Source organism: Mobula hypostoma, chromosome 28, assembly GCF_963921235.1.
Source record: "Mobula hypostoma chromosome 28, sMobHyp1.1, whole genome shotgun sequence".
Taxonomy (NCBI): domain Eukaryota; kingdom Metazoa; phylum Chordata; class Chondrichthyes; order Myliobatiformes; family Myliobatidae; genus Mobula; species Mobula hypostoma.
The window spans coordinates 35,036,165-35,059,339 of NC_086124.1; the positions used below are offsets into that span (position 1 = coordinate 35,036,165).

General features: G+C 47.1%; 1 protein-coding gene across 1 annotated transcript in view; it reads right to left on the reverse strand.

Annotated features, from left to right (window-relative positions):
* Nucleotides 1–420: 420 nt before the first annotated feature.
* The window catches only part of LOC134338987 (CD5 antigen-like), a 28,551-nt gene continuing 5,796 nt past the window's right edge, over nucleotides 421–23,175 (reverse strand). Inside the window, exons 3-8 of the mRNA XM_063035209.1 lie at nucleotides 19,859–20,173; nucleotides 18,183–18,497; nucleotides 16,153–16,467; nucleotides 14,834–14,878; nucleotides 709–809; nucleotides 421–510 (exon numbers count right to left, since the gene is read on the reverse strand). Coding sequence (XP_062891279.1) covers nucleotides 421–510; nucleotides 709–809; nucleotides 14,834–14,878; nucleotides 16,153–16,467; nucleotides 18,183–18,497; nucleotides 19,859–20,173 — 1,181 coding nt within the window. The remainder of the gene's footprint in view (nucleotides 511–708; nucleotides 810–14,833; nucleotides 14,879–16,152; nucleotides 16,468–18,182; nucleotides 18,498–19,858; nucleotides 20,174–23,175) is intronic.

Sequence of the window (23,175 nt, forward strand, 5' to 3'; positions counted from 1 at the left end):
TGTGTGTGTGTGTGTGTGTGTGTGTGTGTGTGGTCTGTGTGTGTGTGTGTGTGTGTGTGTGTGTGGTCTGTGTGTGAGTGTGTGTGTGTGAGTGTGTGTGTGTGTGTGTGTGTGTGTGTGTGAGTGTGTGTGTGTGTGTGGTCTGTGTGTGTGGTCTGTGTGTGTGTGTGTGTGTGTGTGAGTGTGTGTGTGTGTGTGTGTGTGTGTGTGTGTGTGTGTGAGTGTGAGTGTGTGTGTGTGTGTGAGTGTGAGTGTGTGTGTGTGTGTGTGCGCGCGCGCGCATGTTAATGTTAATTCGTGGGGAACGGTGAGTGAGAGGGTTCAACCTGTCCGGCAGGGAACACGCTGTCCGGTGTGTACGAGCCTTTAACAGTGACACAGAGGGAACCCACAGCCCCACTGAGATCAGCTCAGCTCAGCTCAGCTCGTACCCTTCTGATTGTTCCGCTGTGGACTGATGCGGACGTCCAGGACTTTGTTTCCTGGGAAGGAGAAGAGCAGCGTCTCGATCTGCGGGAGTGAAACAGAAATATTTGTACATTAATATTCATTTTGTCACATTACAGCTTACAGTCAGACTCACCATAGTTGCTGCGGGAAGGGACGGGGACAGATGGAGTGGGAGGGGGACACAGTCCATCCCCAGTATCTGATGGGCGGAGAGACGGAGGGATGTCATGGTGTCAGGAATAGGTGAGGTTTACTAACCAGCTTTTCCAAAGCTTTTGTGACTGCCTGATCGGCTGGACAAAGTTCGCTGCCAATCAGGGTAAATTCAACCTCTCCGGCAATTCGAATTTTCTGGAGGTCTGTGGAATGGAATCACAGTTGTAAGCACAAACTGCTATAACAAGCAACACACACATCAAAGTTGCTGGTGAACGCAGCAGGCCAGGCAGCATCTCTAGGAAGAGGCGCAGTCGACGTTTCAGGCCGAGACCCTTCGTCAGGATTAACTGAAGGAAGAGCTAGTAAGAGATTTGAAAGTTGGAGGGGGAGGGGGAGATCCGAAATGATAGGAGAAGACAGGAGGGGGAGGGATGGAGCCAAGAGCTGGACAGGTGATAGGCAAAAGGGATATGAGAGGATCATGGGACAGGAGGTCCGGGGAGAAAGACAAGTGGCGGGGGGGGAACCCAGAGGATGGACAAGGGGTATAGTGAGAGGGACAGAGGGAGAAAAAGGAGAGAGAGAGAAAGAATGTGTGTATAAAAATAAATAACGGATGGGGTACGAGGGGGAGGTGGGGCATTAGCGGAAGTTAGAGAAGTCAATGTTCATGCCATCAGGTTGGAGGCTACCCAGACGGAATATAAGGTGTTGTTCCTCCAACCTGAGTGTGGCTTCATCTTTACAGTAGAGGAGGCCGTGGATAGACATGTCAGAATGGGAATGGGATGTGAAATTAAAATGCGTGGCCACTGGGAGATCCTGCTTTCTCTGGCGGACAGAGCGTAGATGTTCAGCAAAGCGGTCTCCCAGTCTGCGTCGGGTCTCACCAATATATAAGAGGCCACATCGGGAGCACCGGACACAGTATATCACCCCAGCCGACTCACAGGTGAAGTGTCGCCTCACCTGGAAGGACTGTCTGGGGCAATGGTGATGAGGGAGGAAGTGTAAGGGCATGTGTAGCACTTGTTCCACTTACACGGATAAGTGCCAGGAGGGAGATCGGTGGGGAGGGATGGGGGGGACGAATGGACAAGGAAGTTGCGTAGGGAGCAATCCCTGCGGAAAGCAGAGAGAGGAGGGGAGGGAAAGATGTGCTTAGTGTTGGAGGTGGCGGAAGTTACGGAGAATAATATGTTGGACTCGGAGGCTGGTGGGGTGGTAGGTGAGGACCAGGGGAACCCTATTCCTAGTGGGGTGGCGGGAGGATGGAGTGAGAGCAGATGTGCGTGAAATGGGGGAGATGCGTTTGAGAGCAGAGTTGATGGTGGAGGAAGGGAAGCCCCTTTCTTTAAAAAAGGAGGACAACTCCCTCGTCCTGGAATGAAAAGCCTCATCCTGAGAGCAGATGCGGCGGAGACGGAGGAATTGCGAGAAGGGGATGGCATTTTTGCAAGAGACAGGGTGAGAAGAGGAATAGTCCAGATAGCTGTGAGAGTCAGTAGGCTTATAGTGGACATCAGTAGATAAGCTGTCTCCAGAGATAGAGACAGATCTAGAAAGGGGAGGGAGGTGTCGGAAATGGACCAGGTAAACTTGAGGGCAGGGTGAAAGTTGGAGGCAAAGTTCATGAAGTCAGCTAGCTCAGCATGCGTGCAGGAAGCAGCGTCAATGCAGTCTTGATTGTTGTTTCTGGATACGGGCAGGGATTCAGGTTCCTGAACCTTTGAGCTCCGTTCTGGAGTAGTGGAGACCTGTGTGAAGAGAATACGCAGTCGTGGTTTCAAGCCTAGTGAAGGCTCTTGTTTTATTCCTCTCCCTGACAACACTATGTGCGTATTGCTCTGGCTCTCCAGCGTCTGCAGAACCTGGTGTATCAGAACGAGAGGAGGAGGCTGTACCTGGACAAGCATCTTTGCAGGGTTATGTGCAGAGGGTGGTGCTCTGAGAGTCAGGATTGTTTAATGTCATTTCTAGTTCACAAGTGTAAAGGTAGCAAAATGATTGCTATTCCAGATCTGATAGCACGCTGTAAGATGAAGAACACAATGAATATAAGATAGTTTATATACAGAGACTGTACGCCCATAAGGTGAGACCAGGCACTGGAGTGTCTGTACATAAAGTGACCGACAGGAAATGATAAAGTAGTGGTGGTTGGGGGTTACTGGGTGGAGGTGTTGATCAGACTCTCTGCTTGGGGAAAGGAACTGGTTTTGAATCCAACATCTTGGTGTGGATGCTGTGAAACCCTTCTCTCTGATGGCAGTGGGACAAACAGGGTGGGTGGGATCCTTCATGATGTTAGAAACATAGAAAACCTACAGCACAATACAGGCCCTTCAGCCCACAAAGTTTACATGTCCCTACCTTAGAAATTACTAGGCTTACCTATAGCCCTCTATTATTCCAAACTCCATGTACCTATCTAAAAGTCTCTTAAAAGACCCTATCGTATCCACCTCCACCACCGTTGCCAGCAGCCCATTCCACGCACTCACCACTCTCTGCGTAAAAAACTTACCCCTGACATCTCCTCTGTACCTACTCCCCAGCACCTTAAACCTGTGCCCTCTTGTGGCAACCATTTCAGCCCTGGGGAAAAGCCTCTGACTATCCACACGATCAATGCCTCTCATCATCTTATACACCTCTATCAGGTTAGCTCTCATCCTCCGTTGCTCCAAGGAGAAAAGGCCAAGTTCACTCAACCTGTTCTCATAAGGCATGCTCCCCAATCCAGGCAACATCCTTGTAAATCTCCTCTGCACCTTTTCTACGGCTTCCACATCCTTCCTGTAGTGAGGTGACCAGAACTGAGCACAGTACTCCAAGTGGGGTCTGACCAGGGTCCTATATAGCTGCAACATTACCTCTCAGCTCCTAAACTCAGTGCCACGATTGATGAGGCCAATACACCGTATGCCTTCTTAACCACAGGGTCAACCTGCGCAGCAGCTTTGACTGTCCTATGGACTCGGACCCCAAGATCCCTCTGTTACTGGGCCTTTTCCAGCACCTTTCTGTATGTACGTCCTTGATGGCGAGTAAGGCCATAAGAGGTAGGAGTAGGCTTCGGCCTTTCAGCACATTGCATCTTCTCTGCCATTCCAGCATGGTTGATCCCTCCCAACCCCATTCTCCTGCTTGCTCTCTGTAACCTCTTTTGCCCTGATCAATCAAGAACCTAGCAACCTCCACTTTAAATGACTTGGCCTCCACAGCTGTCCGTGGCAATGAATTCCATCGATTCACCATCCTCTGGCTAAAGAAATTCCTCTCCATCTCTGTTCTAAATGGGCATCCCTCTATGTGCCCCTGTGGTCCCGGACTCTCCCACCGCAGGAAACATCCTCTCCACATTCGCTGTCTGGGGCTTCCAGCATTTGATAGGTTTCAATGAGATGCCGCCCCTCATTCTTCTAAACTCCAGTGAGTACAGGCCCAGAGCTGCTCATACGTTAACCCTTTCATAACTGGGGTCATTCTCCTGAATCTCCTTTGGACCCACTCCAGTGCCAGCACATCTTTTCTTCGATAAAATTCCATGTGTGATATGACCAAGGCCTTATAAAGTTTCAGTGTTACAACCTTGCTTTTGTATTCTAGTCCTCTCAAAATGAATGCTAACATTGCATTTGCCTTCCTTACCCCTGATTCAACCTGCAAGTTAATCTTTAGGCAAACCTGCACCAGGACTACAAAGTATTTACCTATTCCTGTGCCCATTCCCTCAAGCTGTCCGAGTCTTTCTCTAACTGCCTGTCCCTCTGTCTATTTTTGTATTGTCCGCAAACTTGGCCACAAAGCCATCGACTCTTTCATCCAAACTACTGAAAAGAAGCAGTACCAACGCTGTCTGCTGCGGTACTAGTCACCAGTAGTCAACCAGAAAAAGCTCCCTTCCTCCTGCCAGTCAGCCAAGCTTCTATCCATGCTAGTTCCTCTCCTGTAATACCATGAGCTCTCATGTTAAGCAGCCTCATGTGTAGGACCTTGTCAAAGGCCTTCTGAAAATCCAGATAAACAACATCGACTCAGTCTCCTTTGTCTCTCCTGCTTGATATCTCCTCAAAGAAGTCCACCAGATTTGTCAGGCAAGATTTTCCCTTTAGAAAACCATGCTGACTATTTTATCATGTGCCTCAAAGTATCCCGAAACCTCATCCTTAATAATGGACTCCAACATCTTCCCAACCACTGAAGTCAGGCTAACTGGCCTGTAGTTTCCTTTCTTCTGCCTCCATCAACCTTAAAGAGTGGAGTGACATTTGAAATTTTCCAGTCCTCGGGAACCCAACATTAATAAATGACCTGGACGAGGAAGTGGAGGGATGGGTTAATAAATTTGCTGAGGACACAAATGTTGGAGGTGTTGTGAATAGTGTAGAGGGCTGTCAGATGTTACAACGGAACATTGATAGGATGAAAAACTGGGCTGAGAAGTGGCAGATGGAGTTCAACCCAGATAAGTGTGATGTGGTTCATTTTGGTAGGTCAAATATGATGGCAGAATATAGTATTAATGGTAAGACTCTTGGCAGTGTGGAGGATCAGAGGGATCTTGGGGTCAGAGTCCATAGGACACTCAAAGTTGCTGTGCAGGTTGACTCTGTGGTTAAGAAAGCATACAGTGCATTAGCCTTCATCAACCGTGGGATTGAGTTTAAGAGACGAGAGGTAATGTTGCAGCTATATAGGACCCTGGTCAGACCCCACTTGGAGTACTGTGCTCAGTTCTGGTCACCTCACTACAGGAAGGATGTGGAAGCCGTAGAAAGGGTGCAGAGGAGATTTACAAGGATGTTGCCTGAATTGGAGAGCATGCCTTATGAGAATAGGTTGAGTGAACTCGGCCTTTTCTCCTTGGAGTAACGGAGGATGAGAGCTAACCTGATAGAGGTGTATAAGATGATGAGAGGCATTGATTGTGTGGATAGTCAGAGGCTTTTTCCCAGGGCTAAAATGGCTAACACGAGAGGGCATAGTTTTAAGGTGCTTGGAAGTAGGTAAGAGGAGACGTCAGGGGTAATTTTCTATGCACAGAGTGGTGAGTGCGTGGAATGGGCTGCCAGTGATGGTGGAGGAGGTGGAAACGATAGGGTCTTTTAAGAGACTCCTGGATGTGTACATGGAGCTTAGAAAAGTAGAGGGCTATGGGTAACCCTCGGTAATTTCTAAAGTAAGTACATGTTTGGCACAGCATTGTGGGCCAAAGGGCCTGTATTGAGAAGTAGGTTTTCTATGTTTCTAGGAACCATTCCAAGATCACTACTAATGCCTCCACAATCTCTTCAGCCACCTCTTTTCAAACCCCAGGGTCTAGCTCATCTGGTCCAGGTGACTTACCTCCCTTCAGGCCTCTCACCTTCTCCTCAGTAACAGCAACGACACTCATTTCTGTTCCTGACACACTCACATTTCTGGCATTTTGCTAGTGAAGACTACCACTAAATACTCGTCTGCCATTTCTTTGTTCCCCATTACTACCTCTCCAGCGTTCCGAAATATACTCTCACCTCTCTTTTACTCTTTTTAATATCTGAAAAAAAAACTGCATATAACAGGTAACGCACATAAAGGTTGCTGGTGAACGCAGCAGGCCAGGCAGCATCTCTGGGAAGAGGTACAGTCGACGTTTCAGGCCCAGACCCTTCATCAGGACGAACTGAAAGAAGAGCTAGTAAGAGCAAGCTTACAAGCCTGATTGAATTCTTTGAGGAAGTAACAAAACACATTGATGAAGGTAGAGCAGTAGATGTAGGGTATACGGATTTCAGTAAGGAATTTGATAAGGTACCCCATGCGAGGCTCATTCAGAAAGTAAGGAGGGATGGGATTCAAGGAGACATTGCTTTGTGGATCCAGAGTGGATACAATAGGGTCTTTTAAGAGACTCTTAGATTGGTACATGGAGCTTAGAAAAATGGAGGGCTATGCGGAAGGGAAATTCTAGGCAGCTTCTAGAGTAGGTTATGGTCAGCACAACACTGTGGGTTGAAGGGCCTGTAATGTGCTGTAGGTTTCTATGTTCTATATCGCTGGTATTAATATGGACCACAGCAATATCACCTTCCCCCTTAAGAACACTGTGGACCCGATCCAATCCGAAACATCCATGACCTTGGCACTTGGGAGTAAACATACCATCCGGGTGCCTCTTCCATGTCCACAGAATCTGCTGTCTGCCCCTCTCAGTACGGAACCCACTCCACTTCTCCCCCCTTCCCTCCCGAGCCACAGAGCCAGAGGCCTGGTTGCTGCAGCTTCCCTCTGCTAGATATTCCCTTCACCCCCACAACAGTATCCAAAGCGATGTAGGGGCACGGCCACAGGGGTAGTCCTCACTGGCTACCTGTTCCCTTTCCCTCTGACAGCCATCCAGGTACCTGTCTCCGACAACTTAGCAGTGACTACCTCTCTTTGGCTTGTATCTTATCACCTCCTCATTCTCCTGTCTGAGCCAAGGATCATCAAGCTGCAGCTCCCGTTCCTTAACACAGTCTCTCGATGAACTTTGTGCCAATGTAGGTATCGGGGGACAGGCGGTACCATATCTCACAAGGAATATACCACTACCTCTGGATGTATGATTAGCATACTGGCTATGTACTAACAGAACAGAAAATTTACTTACTTACTTACCCCCACCTCGGCTTGCCCACTCTAACAATGGCCCACTCTAACAATGCCCACTCTAACAATGCCCAGACTAACAATGCCCAGTCTAACAATGCCTACTCTAACAATGCCCAGTCTAACAATGCCTACCCTAACAATGCCCAGACTAACAATGCCCAGTCTAACAATGCCTACTCTAACAATGCCTACCCTAACAATGCCCACTCTAACAATGCCCACTCTAACAATGCCTACTCTAACAATGCCTACTCTAACAATGCCTACCCTAACAATGCCCACTCTAACAATGCCCACTCTAACAATGACCCACTCTAACAATGCCCACTCTAACAATGGCCACTCTAACAATGGCCTACTCTAACAATGCCCACTCTAACAATGCCTACTCTAACAATGCCCAGTCTAACAATGCCTACTCTAACAATACCCAGTCTAACAATGCCCAGTCTAACAATGGCCCACTCTAACAATGCCCACTCTAACAATGGCCATTCTAACAATGCCCACTCTAACAACAGCCACTCTAACAATGCCCAGTCTAACAACGGCCACTCTAACAACGCCCACTCTAACAATGCCCAGTCTAACAATGGCCACTCTAACAATGCCCAGTCTAACAATGGCCACTCTAACAATGCCCAGTCTAACCATGCCTACTCTAACAATGGCCACTCTAACAATGGCCCACTCTAACAATGGCCACTCTAACAATGCCCAGTCTAACCATGCCCACTCTAACAATGGCCCACTCTAACAATGCCCACTCTAACAATGCCCACTCTAACAATGCCCACTCTAACAATGGCCACTCTAACAATGGCCACTCTGCTCACACCTTCCTTCTTTTAATTGGCCCCCTGCCGATTGCAGCCTGCTAAAAAGAAGCTGAAAGCTCCTGAGCTCTTTTTAAACCTTGTGCTGTGTCACTAACAAACAATTTCTTGCACTGATTTCGGCCAGCGAAAAAGAAATTGAAAGCTCCCAAGCTCTTTTAAAACCTTATGCTGTTTCACCAAAGACCAAGCTCTCTCGCTGATGACAGCTCCCCGTAAAGCTGAAAACTCCAGAGCTCCTTTAAAGCCCCACGCTGGTTCACTGAGGAACAACTTCCCGTACTGATTTCAGCTTGCTGAAGAGGCTGGTACCGGATCAGGTCCCAGTGCAAGGCAGCGGCCAGTGAGAGTAGGTCTGGTTGCTAGGATTGGAACAGGAACACCCAGTGAAACTTCATTCATTTCAGCACTCAAGGCTTAACTGTTAGGGAGGGTGAACACGATGTGTTTTGGATCTGGGCACTGAGGGAAGGTCAGGACTGGCAGCTCAGTGTTCGACTGTACAGATGAAGGGGGAGTTGCCCTTTCAGATCAGAGAGGACATAACAGTGGTGCTTAGGGTTGACGTTCCCAGGAAAATCGTTCAGCGAAGCCACATGGGCAGAGCTTATACACAAGCAGGGGAGAGTCTCTAATGAGAGGCTTCACAATAGTCAGAGTACATAGAATACTACTGTCCAGTACATGTTGTGCCAACCCTTCAACCTGCTCCAAAATCAATTTAACCCTTGCCTCCATTTTTCTATCGTCTATGTGTCCATCTAAGAGCCTGTTAAATGTCCCTGATGTACCTGCTTCAACTCCAGTCCTGGCAGCACGTTCCATGCACCCATCTCTCCGAGACATCTGCCTACATCTTCCTCCAATCGCCCTCAAATTCATTTCCACCCTGGGAAAATGTCTCTGCCTGTCCACTTGATCTATGCCTCTTATTATCCTGTGCACTTCTATCAAGTCACTTCTCGTCTCCTTAAAGCCCAGCTCCCTCATCATTTCCTCATGAGACAAGCTCTCCAATCCAGGCAGATGCTGCTGAATCTCCTCTGCTCCCTCTCTGAAGCCTCCACGTCCTTCCGATAAAGAGACGACCAGAGCTGAATACAATACTCCAAGTGTGATCAAACCAGGGTTTTATAGAGCTGCAACATTACCTCACGGCTCTTGACCTCAATCCCCCTGACGAATGAAGGCCAACACGTCATACTCCTCAACAGCCCTATCAACTTGCGATATAGCTTTGAGGGGTCTGTGGACGTGGACCGCAAGATACTAATTATGAGTAGAAGGGAGGTCATGGAGAGAGCAGAGTCCTGTAAAGAGATCAGCAGAGCTACCTACATTTTCAGCTACAGAAGATGTTTGGAGCCACAGGTGAACGATTTGCCTCTGAGTTTAGTAAGGAGAAGATCTCAGTTGCTCAGTCGATGAGGGGAACAATGACAAGATGATTCATATTACCCTAGAGGAGGTGTGTGCAGCCTTACAGCACATTAAAGTGGCCAGGGCCTGACTGAGTGCACCCTTGGATGTTGTGGGAGGTTGAAGAAGGAATTGTGGAGCCCCTCGCATAGATCTTTGCTTCATTGCCAGCCCCCGAAGACTGGAGGGTGGCTGGTGTTGTTCTGTGTTTAGCAAGGGCAGCAAGAACAAAGCAGGGAACTGCAGATCAGTCAGATCGAGCGCAGTGGTGAGGAAGTTACAGAGGGAGTTCTGCGGGACAGGATCTACCAGCTTTGGATGGATGACTTCCCACACGCAAAGCCACGCTGACTCCTGCTAATAAGATCTAAGGAGCAGAATGTTGAACCCATCTGGGTAGGGATTAGGAATAGTAAAGAGAAAAAAATGGCTGGTGGGAGTTGTGTATCGGCCACCGAAAAATAACATTACAGTGACACAGGCAATAATCAGAGAAATATCTGAGGCGTGTAAGAATGGAACAGCAGCTACTGTGGGGAGCTTAAACTTGCCCATAGATGGGGTGAATCAAGTTGGTCGAGGCATGTTACTGAACCTACAAGGGAACGTGCTATCTTAGATCTGGGTCCTGTGCAATGAGACAGGTAAAATTAGTGATCTTGTAGTTAGGGATCCTCTTGGAAAGAGTGATCACAGTTTCTCATACAATGGGAGGGTACAATAGTTCGATCTAAAACCAGTGTATTATGTCTAAACAATGGAGACTACAATGGGATGAGGGAGGATTTGGCTAATGTAGACGGGGAACACAGGCTGTATGATGGGACGGTTGAGGAACAGTAGAAGAGATTTTTCATGGTGCTCAACAAAAGTATATTCCAGTTAAAAGCAAGGACAGTAAGGGTGGGGAGAGCCAGCCATCAATAACTAAGGAAGTAAAGGAAGGCATCAAACTAAAAGTTCGTGCGTACAAAGTCGCCAAGAGTAGTGGGAAACTTGAAGATTGGGAAAACTTTAAAAAGTAACAAAGAACCACTAAGAGAGCAATAAAGATAGGGAAGCTAGATTATGAAAATAAACTAGCACAAAATATAAAAACTGATAGTAAAAGTTTCTGTAATTACATAAAGCGGAAAAGGGTGGCTAAAATGAAGGACGACAAGGGGGAATTGATATTAAAACATAGAAACGTAGAAAATAGGTGCAGGAGTAGGCCATTCGGCCCTTCGAGCCTGCACCGCCATTCAGTATGATCATGGCTGATCATCCAACTGAGAACCCTGTACCAGCCTTCCCTCCATACCCCCTGACCCCTGTAGCCACAAGGGCCAAATCTAACTCCCTCTTAAATATAGCCAATGAACTGGCCTCAACTGTTTCCTGTGGCAGAGAATTCCACAGATTCACCACTCTCTGTGTGAAGAAGTTTTTCCTAATCTCGGTCCTAAAAGGCTTCCCCTTTATCCTTAAACTGTGACCCCTCGTTCTAGACTTCCCCAACATCGGGAACAATCTTCCTGCATCTAGCCTGTCCAATCCCTTTAGGATTTTATGGTTTCAATAAGATCCCCCCTCAATCTTCTAAATTCCAATGAGTATAAGCCCAGTTCATCCAGTCTTTCATCATATGAAAGTCCTGCCATCCCAGGAATCAATCTGGTGAACCTTCTTTGTACTCCCTCTATGGCAAGAATGTCTTTCCTCAGATTAGGGGACCAAAACTGCACACAGTACTCCAGGTGTGGTCTCACCAAGGCCTTGTACAACTGCAGTAGTACCTCCCTGCTCCTGTACTCGAATCCCCTTGCTATGAATGCCAGCATACCATTCACCTTTTTCACCGCCTGCTGTACCTGCATGCCCACTTTCAATGACTGGTGTATAATGACACCCAGGTCTCGTTGCACCTCCCCCTTTCCTAATCGGCCACCATTCAGATAATAATCTGTTTTCCTGTTTTTGCCACCAAAGTGAATAACCTCACATTTATCCACGTTAAATTGCATCTGCCAAGAATTTGCCCACTCACCTAACCTATCCAAGTCACCCTGCATCCTCTTAGCATCCTCCTCACAGCTAACACTGCCGCCCAGCTTCGTGTCATCCGCAAACTTGGAGATGCTGCATTTAATTCCCTCGTCTAAGTCATTAATATATATTGTAAACAACTGGGGTCCCAGCACTGAGCCTTGCGGTACCCCACTAGTCACTGCCTGCCATTCTGAAAAGGTCCCGTCTATTCCCACTCTTTGCTTCCTGTCTGCCAACCAATTCTCTATCCACATCAATACCTTACCGCCAATACCGTGTGCTTTAAGTTTGCACACTAATCTCCTGTGTGGGACCTTGTCAAAAGCCTTTTGAAAATCCAAATATACCACATCCACTGGTTCTCCCCTATCCACTCTACTAGTTACATCCTCAAAAAATTCTATGAGATTCGTCAGACATGATTTTCCTTTCACAAATCCATGCTGACTTTGTCCGATGATTTCACCGCTTTCCAAATGTGCTGTTATCACATCTTTGATAACTGACTCTAGCATCTTCCCACCACCGATGTAAGGCTAACCGGTCTATAATTCCCCGGTTTCTGTCTCCCTCCTTTTTTAAAAAGCGGGGTTACATTAGCCACCCTCCAATCCTCTGGAACTAGTCTAGAATCTAAAGAGTTTTGAAAAATTATCACTAATGCATCCACTATTTCTTGGGCTACTTCCTTAAGCACTCTGGGATGCAGACCATCTGGCCCTGGGGATTTATCTGCCTTTAATCCCTTCAATTTTCCTAACACCACTTCCCTACTAACATGTATTTCCCTCAGTTCCTCTATCTCACTAGACCCTCTGTCCCCTACTATTTCCGGAAGATTATTTATGTCCTCCTTAGTGAAGACAGAACCAAAGTAGTTATTCAATCGGTCTGCCATGTCCTTGTTCCCCATAATCAATTCACCTGTTTCTGTCTGTAGGGGACCTACATTTGTCTTTACCAGTCTTTTTCTTTTCACATATATATAAAAGCTTTTACGGTCAGTTTTTATGTTCCCTGCCAGTTTTCTCTCATAATCTTTTTTCCCTTTCCTAATTAAGCCCGTTGTCCTCCTCTGCTGGACTCTGAATTTCTCCCAGTCCTCAGGTGAGCCACTTTTTCTGGCTAATTTGTATGCTTCTTCTTTGGAATTGATACTATCCCTAATTTCCCTTGTCAGCCACGGGTGCACTACTTTCCTTGATTTATTCTTTTGCCAAACTGGGATGAACAATTGTTGTAGTTCATCCATGCGACCTTTAAATGCTTGCCATTTCATATGCACCGTCAATCCTTTAAGTATCGTTTGCCAGTCTATCTTAGCTAATTCACGTCTCATACCTTCAAAGTTACCCTTCTTTAAGTTCAGAACCTTTGTTTAATGAGGAAATGATCAAAGCTTTGAATAACTATTTTGTGTCAGTTTTCACAGTGGAGATCACGTCTAACATGCCAAAGAGAGATGTTATGGATGTGATGGGAGAGATTTCTCTGGACTCTGGGCAGGTGTTGGCAGATTGGAAGATGGTGAATGTCACGCCACTGTTTAAAAAAGTATGTAGGCAGAAGACAGTTTAACATCTGTAGTTGGGAAACTGCTTGAAGCTATCATTAAAGGGGAAATAACGAGGCATCTGGAAAGAAATGGATCCATCAGGCAGATGCAGCATGGATTCAGCAAAGGCAGGTCCTGTTTGACAAACTTACTGGAGTTCTTGAGATATAATGAGCGCAGTGGATAGAGGGGAGCAGATGGACATTATTTACTTGGATTTCCAGAAGGTGTTCGATAAGTTGCCACATAAAAGACTTATTCATAAGAAAAGGATGCACAGATCTGGGGGTGATGTATTAGCATGGATAGAGGATTGGTTAACTAATAGAAAGCGGGGAGTTGGGATACATGGGTGTTACTCTGGTTGGCAATCAGTGGTGGGCGGTGGGCTGTAGGGGTCGGTGCTGGGCCCACAACTGTTCATGATATACATTAACGATCTGGAAGGGGGGGGCCGAGTGTAGTGTATCTAAGTTTATTAATGATACTAAATTGAGTGGAAAAGCAAATTGTGCAGAAGATACGGAGTGTTTGTAAAGAGATAGGTTAAGAGAGTGGCAAAGGTCTGGCAGATGGAGTACAACGTTGGTAAATGCGAGGTCATCCACTTTGGAAGGAAAACTTAAAGAGCAGATTATTATTTAAATGGTAAAAGATTGCAGCATGCTATTGTGCAGAGGGACCTGGGAGTGCTTGTACATGAATCACAAAAGGCTGGTTTGCAGGTGTGTGGGAGACTCAAGTCAGCTGGAAGAAGTTTCTATGCTCTGGTGAAACCAAAATTAAGCTTTTTGACGATCAGACTAAACACTATGTTTGGTGTACGCCAAACACCGCACATCATCAAACACACCATCCCTATCGTGAAGCATGGCAGTGGCTGCATCATGCTGTGGGGATGCTTCACTGCAGCAGGCCCTGGAAGGCTTGTGAAGGTAAGAGGGCAAAATGAATGCAGCAAAATACAGGGAAATCCTGGAGGAAAACCTGATGCAGTCTGCAAGAGAACTGCAACTTGAGAGATTAGTTTCCCAGGAAGACAATGACCCCAAGCACAAATCCAAAGCTACACAGGAATGGCTTTAAAACAACAAAGTTCATGTCCTGGAGTGGCCGCGTCAGAGACCAGACCTCGATCCAGTTGAGAGTCTGTGGTTGGACTTGAAAAGGGCTGTTCACTCACAAACCCCATGCAATCTGACAGACCTTGAGCAGTTTTCTAAAGAGGAATGGGGAAAAATTGGTGTCCAGATGTGCAAAGCTGATAGACCTATCCACACAGGCTCAAGGAATCAATTATTTTATGTTTTATATTTGTATAATTTAGATCACTTTGTAGAGATCTGTTTTCACTTTGACATGAAAGAGTCTTTTTCTGTTGATCAGTGTCAAAAAAAAGCCAAATTAAATCCGTTGTGATTCAATGTTTTAAAACAATAAAACATGAAAACTCCCAAGGTGTGGGGGTGTGAATAAACTTTGTAGGCACTGTAATTGGCTCATAAAACTCTGCTTTGTATACTGGTATCCCTGTACTCTGGTCCGAGACTCTCTCACTATAGGAGACATCCTCTCCACATCGGCATAGGAGTTAGACTGTGAAAGTAACCAGCAATATCAGCATAATTGGTTGATAAAGCTCTGGTTTGTACACAGCTGAACCCCCAATGCTACTCACTGCTCAGCAGGCTAGAGAAACATCCAGCTCACACTCCACTCCGCCTCACCTCACCCCGCTTACCTTGATCGCTCAGGCAGGTTTTCTGGTAGTGGTTCCTGATCTGACCTGAAATAGAAAGGGGGAGACACATTAGTGTCCAGAGCCTGCCTCCCTGAGTGGTCCCGGGCTTGACCGGGAGTACCTACCCTGCTGACCAGCTCCTCGGTTTCAGATGCCCCACAGTCACAGGGTCACACAGCACGGCAGCAGGTCATTCAGCCCATCACTTCCCTGCCAACCGTGAGTGAGTCCAATCTGGAACATGGACCTCTAAACCTCTCCGACCATGTAGTTATCTAGATGGCTTTTAAATGTTGCTAATCTGCCCATCTCAGCCACTATGTCGTTGCAAACACACACCACCCTCTGTGTGAGGATGAGCCCATGATGTCCCTTTTAAACCTCTTGCCTCCTATCTTAAACCGATGCTGTCTTGTTTTTGGCTACCCCTCCCTGGGGAAAGGAGTGTGTGTGCTCACCCTGTCTATGCCCCTCAAGATCATATCTACCTCTATCAGGTCACCTTTCAATCTCTCCATGTGACTCAGGCTCCCAAGTCCAGGCAAATCCTGGTAAATGTGGACAGTGGGAGAGGGGATACAAGTAGTGTCGAGATGTATTTGATAAAAGTATGATATTCCACCCTCATTCTTCAAAACTCCATGGAATACAAGTACAGAGCCATCAAATATTCCTCATGTATTAACCGTTTCATACTCAGACTCATTCTGGTCGACCTCCTTGGGACCCTCTCCAATACCAGCACATTCCTCCTCCGATAAACTGCTCACAATACTCCAAACAAAGTCTGACAAATTCCTTATTAAGCCTCAGCATTCCATCATGGCTTGAATATACCTTCCTCGTTATCAACTCAACCTGCAGGTTAACCTTTGGGGAATCCAACACAAGGACACCCAACTCCTACTACACCTCTGACTTTTGAATTTTCTCCGTTTAGAAAATAGTCTACACCTTTATTCCTTCAATCAAAGTGCACGACCAAACACTTCCCTGCACTGGTTTCCATCGGCCACTTTGCCCATTCACTGAATCTGTCCAAGCCCCTCTGCAGACACCCTGCTTTCAAAACTAGCAGCCCCTACACTTAGTATCATCTGCAAACTTGGCTACAAAGCTTTCCTAATTTATTTTCTGAAGTTCTCCCCTCATCTGCAGACAATAACGCAAATTTTGTCATGGAAGCCTCCCCTCATCATGCAGAAGACAGACCTTTATCAGGGAAAGAAAGACACTGGAGCGGAAGCTCAGGATGACGGTCCCTGGGAATCAGAAGTTGAACCCACACACGAGAGGGGACCTACCCCACCCACACTCACCTGTGCAGGAGACTCCAGCGTCCTCTGCGTGGGAGCAGTCATTCACCCCCCATGGTCTGGCAGCGCACTGGTCGAGAGCAGGCTCTGTCCCGTTACACTTCACCCCATCCAGCCAGATCTTCCCAGTGCCCTCTCCGTAGGAGGCATCTGTTGTTACCGACTCAGACGTTCCACAGTTCAACACCCTGCAGACCACGTCCGCCTCACTCCTATTCCAGCTCCTGCCACAGACGGTGCCCCAGGCAGAGTTATGATAGACCTCGACTCTCCCAGAGCACATGTTGTTCCCGTTCACCAGCCGGACGGGGACCGGACCTGGAACAGATCAGGGAGAGGGAGGGTGATGTGGGGGATCCAGTTAGTTCACTCCTGGTAATGTACCTATTTTTCTTCAGAGTGGCCAGCCGGTTACCTAGAACATAGAATATTACAGCACACTACAGACACTCGGCCCCCGATGTTCACCTCTTCCAAGATTGGTCCCACATAACCTTCCATCTTTCTGTCATACTTGTGAATCGTTAATATTCCTAATGTGTCCGTCTCTACCACCACCTCTGGCAGCACATTCTATACATCCTCCACTCTCTGTGTAAAACCTGACCTCTGACTACACCCCACACCACCCCGACACCCACCCTATACTTTCCTCCAATCACTTTAAAATTATTCCCTCATGCGAGCCATTTCTGTTCTGCGACTGTGGCCCCCCGAGGGTCGTTCCTCCCATCCCAGCCCGCACCAGTATGCAAAGAGGTATGATTATTATTGAAGGGGACAGTCACAGGGGTACCCTCAATGTCTGCCTATTCCCTTTCCCTCTCCCCACACTCAGGTACCTGCCTCCTGCAACACAGGGGGTTGTGTCCATCATCTCCTCATTCTCCCGTATGCACCAAAGGTCACCCAGCTTCAGCTCCAGTTCTTTAACGCATGTCTCTGAGGAGCTGAGGCTCACTGCCCATATAGTTATCAGAGAGACCACAGGTCTCCCACAGTTCCCACATCTCCCATGAAGAACACACCACTGACCCTGGACCCATTCTCACTGTAATACTCGACAGAAATAGACCAAGAGAAAAGGAAATTTACCTCATCCTCCATCTCTACTTACTGTGCCTCATGGGCCACTCTAGCAATGTCCCACTCCTACAATGGCCACTTTGCTGAAGCTGAACTTCTTTTTATTGGCCCTTACAAAGTTCCTAATTACCTGAAGCCTGTCGAATGACTGGCCCCACTGGCTTTCTCAAAACTGCCGCTAACATCCACAGGCCAACGGATCTGCTGACTGCAATATGGCCGAGAAGGGTGAACATGCTTGAGTTGTTCCCCGACAGCATCAGAGGCTGAGGGGAGACTTACACCCTCAGATAAAGGAGCAGAATTAGACCATTTGGCACATCGAGTTGGATCTGCCATTCCCATGGCTGATTAATTATCTTTCCCAAACCCATTCTGCCTTCTCTCCGTAATCTTCGACGCCCTGATTAATCAAGAACCTATCACCCCTGTGACTGTCCCCTTCAAATATACTCAATGACTTGGCCTCTACATCCACCTGTGGAAATGAATTCCTCAGATCCACCATGTATTTGTCAAAAAATATTCTTCCTCATCACCAAAGAGACATCCCTGTATTCTGAGGTTGTGCCCTTGGTGGTAATTCCCTTCACCACCCAGTTCATATCCCCTCATGTTTTCACAGTCTACCTCTATCCTGGTCAAGGTGAATTCAAAAAAATCCCAACCCAGCAATGGGACAGGGCCTCTACTTGCTCGGAGTGAGGGAACTAATCCTCCAGCCTTGAAACTTTCAGACTCTGCAGTGATTTGGACAGCCTGCACAACAATCCGACTATCTCCCACCACCTGCAGCTGGACCTGACAACCAGGAACCACGGTGGATAAGGAACTTGAGAAGGACAGTGATGCAGTCAGGGGAACAATCTGCTCAACACTTGGGTTCACTAAATTACACACCAGAGGTTTCAGTGTAAAGCACACCCTCACTGCTCACCCACACTCACCTGTGCAGGAGACTCCAGCGTCCTCTGCGTGGGAGCAGTTATTGACCCCCCATGGGCTGGCAGCGCACTGGTCGAGAGCAGGTTCTGTCCCGTTACACTTCACCCCATCCAGCCAGATCTTCCCAGTGCCCTCTCCGTAGGAGGCATTTCTAGTTATGAACTGGAACCTTCCACAGTTCAACACCCTGCAGACCACGTCCGCCGCAATCGTATTCCAGCTCCTGCCACAGACGGTGCCCCAGGCAGAGTTATGATAGACCTCGACTCTCCCAGAGCACATGTTGTTCCCGTTCACCAGCCGGACAGGGACCGGGCCTGACACAGAGAAGGGAATAAGTTTAAAATGACGATTCCCATATTGTAAGCTGTCGAGAGTGACGTGAGAGAAGGGTTCGACTCTGCAATGTGAAATAGGGCTTGGACTGTGGGGAGAATGGGGTTCGACTGGGTGGGATATGAATGATTGAGGGAAGGAACATCGAGCTCTGAGGGTAGCACAGGAACAGATTCTTTGGACCAGCCTGATTCTGCTGACCAGGAGGTCAGAGGGACGAATTCCAGCTGCCCACACACTGTCCATTTTCCTCAATACCTGCTTGTAAAATGTTACAATGTGTGATACCTGTTAAAATGTTTTTTAAAAACTGATGCTGTGATTACTGAAACAACCTTCTCTGGCAGTGGTTTCCTGGCCGCCACCACTGTATGAAATAACTTTCCCCATAAATCTCCTTTACACATTCCCTCTCCAGTGCCCAGTAGTATTCGTCGTTTCCATCCTGAGGAAAAACACTCTGAACCATTTGCCCTAACCGTGCCTCGAATCAGTGTATCAATTTATTTCATATCTCCCCCAAGCAATATCCCTTTCCTACAATGGCCACTTTGCTAAAGCCTAACTTCTTCTGATGGCCCTTACCACGTTCCTAATTACCTGAAGCCTGTCGAATGACTGGCCCCACTGGCTTTCTCAAAACTGCCGCTAACATCCACAGGCCAACAGATCTGCTGACTGCAATAGGGCCGAGAAGGTTGAACGTAGTTGAGCTGTTCCCCAACAGCATCAGAGGCTGAGGGGAGACTTTCACCAGAAGACAAAGGGGCAAAATTAGACCATTTGGCACATCGAGTCGGATCTGCCATTCCCATGGCTGATTAATTATCATTCTTAAACCCATTCTGCCTTCTCTCCGTAATCTTTGATACCCTGATTAATCAAGAACCTATTAAACTCTGCTTCAAATATACTCATTGACTTGGCCTCTACATCCACGTGTGGTAATGAATTCCACAGATTCACCACGTACTTCCTAAAAAATATTCTTCCTCATCACTTAAAAGATATCCTTCTCTTCTGAAGTTGTGCCATCGTTGGCAATACCCTTGATCACCCAGTCTGACCCCACTATCCCACCACCTTTTCACAGTCTACCTCAATCCTGGTCGAGGTCAATCAAAACTTTCAGACTCTGCAGTGATTTGGACAGCCTGCACTGCAATCCGACTATCACCCACCACCTGCAGCTGGACCTGACAACCAGGAACCACAGATGATCAGGAACTTGAGAAGGACGGTGATGCAGTCGGGGGAACAATCTGCTCAAGACTGGAGTTCACTTAATTGCACACCAGAGGTTTCAGTGTAAAGCACACCCTCACTGCTCACCCACACTCACCTGTGCAGGAGACTCCAGCGTCCTCTTCGTGGGAGCAGTTATTCACCCCCCATGGGCTGGCAGGGCACTGGTCGAGAGCAGGTTCTGTCCCATTACACTTCACCCCATCCAGCCAGATCTTCCCAGTGCCCTCTCCGTAGGAGGCATCTGTTGTTACCGACTCAGACGTCCCACAGTTCAATACCCTGCAGACCACGTCCGCCTCACTCCTGTTCCAGCTCCTGCCACAGACGGTGCCCCAGGCAGAGTTATGATAGACCTCGACTCTCCCAGAGCACATGTTGTTCCCGTTCACTAGCCGGACGGGGACTGGACCTGCAACAGATCAGGGAGAGGGAGGGTGATGTGGGGGATCCAGTTAGTTCACTCCTGGTAATGTACCTATTTTTCTTCAGAGTGGCCAGCCGGTTACCTAGAACATAGAATATTACAGCACACTACAGACACTTGGCCCACGATGTTAACCTCTTCCAAGATCAGTCCCACATAACCCTCCATCTTTCTGTCATACTTGTGAATCGTTAATATCCCTAATGTGTCCGTCTCTACCACCACTTCTGGCAGCACATTCTATACATCCTCCACTCTCTGTGTAAAACCTGACCTCTGACTACACCCCACACCACCCCGACACCCACCCTATACTTTCCTCCAATCACTTTAAAATTATTCCCTCATGCGAGCCATTTCTGTTTTGAGACTGTGGCCCCCCCCGGAGGGTCGTTCCTCCCATCCCAGCCCGCACCAGTATGCAAAGAGGTATGATTATTATTGAAGGGGACAGTCACAGGGGTACCCTCAATGTCTGCCTATTCCCTTCCCCTCTCCCCACAGTCACTCAGGTACCTGCCTCCTGCAACACAGGGGGTTGTGTCCATCATCTCTTCATTCTCCCGAATGCACCAAAGGTCACCCAGCTTCAGCTCCAGTTCTTTAACGCATGTCTCTGAGGAGCTGAGGCTCACTGCCCATATAGTTATCAGAGAGACCACAGGTCTCCCACAGTTCCCACATCTCCCATGAAGAACACACCACTGACCCCGGACCATTATCTTCCAAGGTCGTAGCTCTCCTGCTGGGTCCGTCGTCGGCCATCGCTCGTAACCCCGAGAAAGGGACCCTTACCAGGTGCTACCAGCCGGTCCGCTGGACTTGGGGCGAATTGCAAGGGAAGGGTAATGGTTGCAAACACCTGGTAGTGTCTGCCAAATCGGTGACTGTACATGTGGAGCAGTCCTGATGGTTCAGTAAAAAACCAAATTGCCTATATTTTAGTACCCAATCGGTTCAGGAATGGAGTGAAGCAGGTGAAAAGGTACTCTGGTACTGACTGTTATACAGATCACAACCCTGTGATATTGGACATGAGTATGTGTTTGAACAAGATGAGAAAGGCTAAACCATCAAATAAGATAGACTTCGATTTACTCATTACGAATGAAGCAAAAAAGATCAAATATTTGGTCGAAACAGAGAATAGCTTTTCTGTCTTAGATGACGAGGGTAGCAACATGGCAGTGGAGAACATCTGGGAAGAGTTTAAAACAACAGTGACAGAAGTTGCGGAAAAAACTTTGGGTTGTTGGAAAAAGAGCCAAAGAGATAACCCTTTGTTCACCGATGAGTTGAGAAAGTTAAGTGAAGAAAGGTAAAACATTGGAATAACCATATAACAATTACAGCACAGAAACAGGCCGTCTCGGCCCTTCCAGTCCATGCCGAACTCTTACTCTCACCTAGTCCCAGCAACCTGCACTCAGCCCACAACCCTCCATTCCTTTCCTGTCCATATATCTATCCAATTTAACTTTAAACGACAACATTGAACTTGCCTCAACCACTTCTGCTGGAAACTCGTTCCACACAGCTACCACTCTCTGAGTTAAGAAGTTCCCCCTCATGTTACTCCTAAACTTTTGCCCTTTAACTCTCAACTCATGTCCTCTTGTTTGAATCTCCCCAACTCTCAATGGAAAAAGCCTATCCATGTCAACTCTATCTATCCCCCTCATAATTTTAAATACCTCTATCAAGTCCCCCCTCAACCTTCTACGCTCCAAAGAATAAAGACCCAACTTGTTCAACCTTTCTCTGTAACTTAGGAGATGAAACCCAGGCAACATTCCAGTAAATTTCCTCTGTACTCTCTCAATTTTATTGACATCTTTCCTATAATTCAGTGACCAGAACTGTACACAATATTCCAAATTTGGTCTTACCAATGCCTTATACAATTTCAACATTACATCCCAACTTCTATACTCAATGCTCTGATTTATAAAGGCCAGCATACCAAAAGCTTTCTTCACCACCCTATCCACATGAGATTCCACCTTCAGGGAACTATGCACCATTATTCCTAGATCCCTCTGTTCTGCTGCATTCTTCAATGCCCTACCATTTACCCTGTATGTCCTATTTTGATTAGTCCTACCAAAATGTAGCACCTCACATTTTTCAGCATTAAACTCCATCTGCCATCTTTCAGCCCACACTTCTAACTGGCCTAAATCTTTCTGCAAGCTTTGAAAACCTACTTCATTATCCACAACTCCACCTATCTTAGTGTTATCTGCATACTTACTAATCCAATTTACCACCCCATCATCCAGATCATTAATATATATGACAAACAACATTGGACCCAGTACAGATCCCTGAGGCACACCACTAGACACCGTCCTCCAATCTGACACACAGTTATCCACCACTACTCTCTGGCGTCTCCCATCCAGCCACTGCTGAATCCATTTTACTACTTCCATATTAATACCTAACTACTGAACCTTGCTAACTAACCTTCCGTGTGGAACCTTGTCAAAGGCCTTACTGAAGTCCATATAGACAACATCCACCACTTTATCCTCGTCAACTTTCCTAGTAATCTCATCAAAAAATTCAATAAGATTTGTCAAACATGACCTTCCACGCACAAATCCATGTTGACTGTTCCTAGTCAGACCCTGTCTATCCAGATAATTATATATACCACCTCTAAGAATACTTTCCATTAATTTACCCACCACTGATGTCAAACTCACAGGCCGATAATTGCTAGATTTACCCTTAGAACCCTTTTTAAACAATGGAACCACATGAGCAATACGCCAATCCTCCGGCACCATCCCCGTTTCTAATGACATTTGAAATATTTCTGTCAGAGCCCCTGTTATTTCCACACTAACTTCCCTCAAGGTCCTAGGGAATATCTTGTCTGGACCCGGAGACTTATCCACTTTTATATTCCTTAAAAGCGCTGGTACTTCCTCGTCTTTAATCATCATACTTTCCATAACTACCCTTCTTGTTTCCTTTAC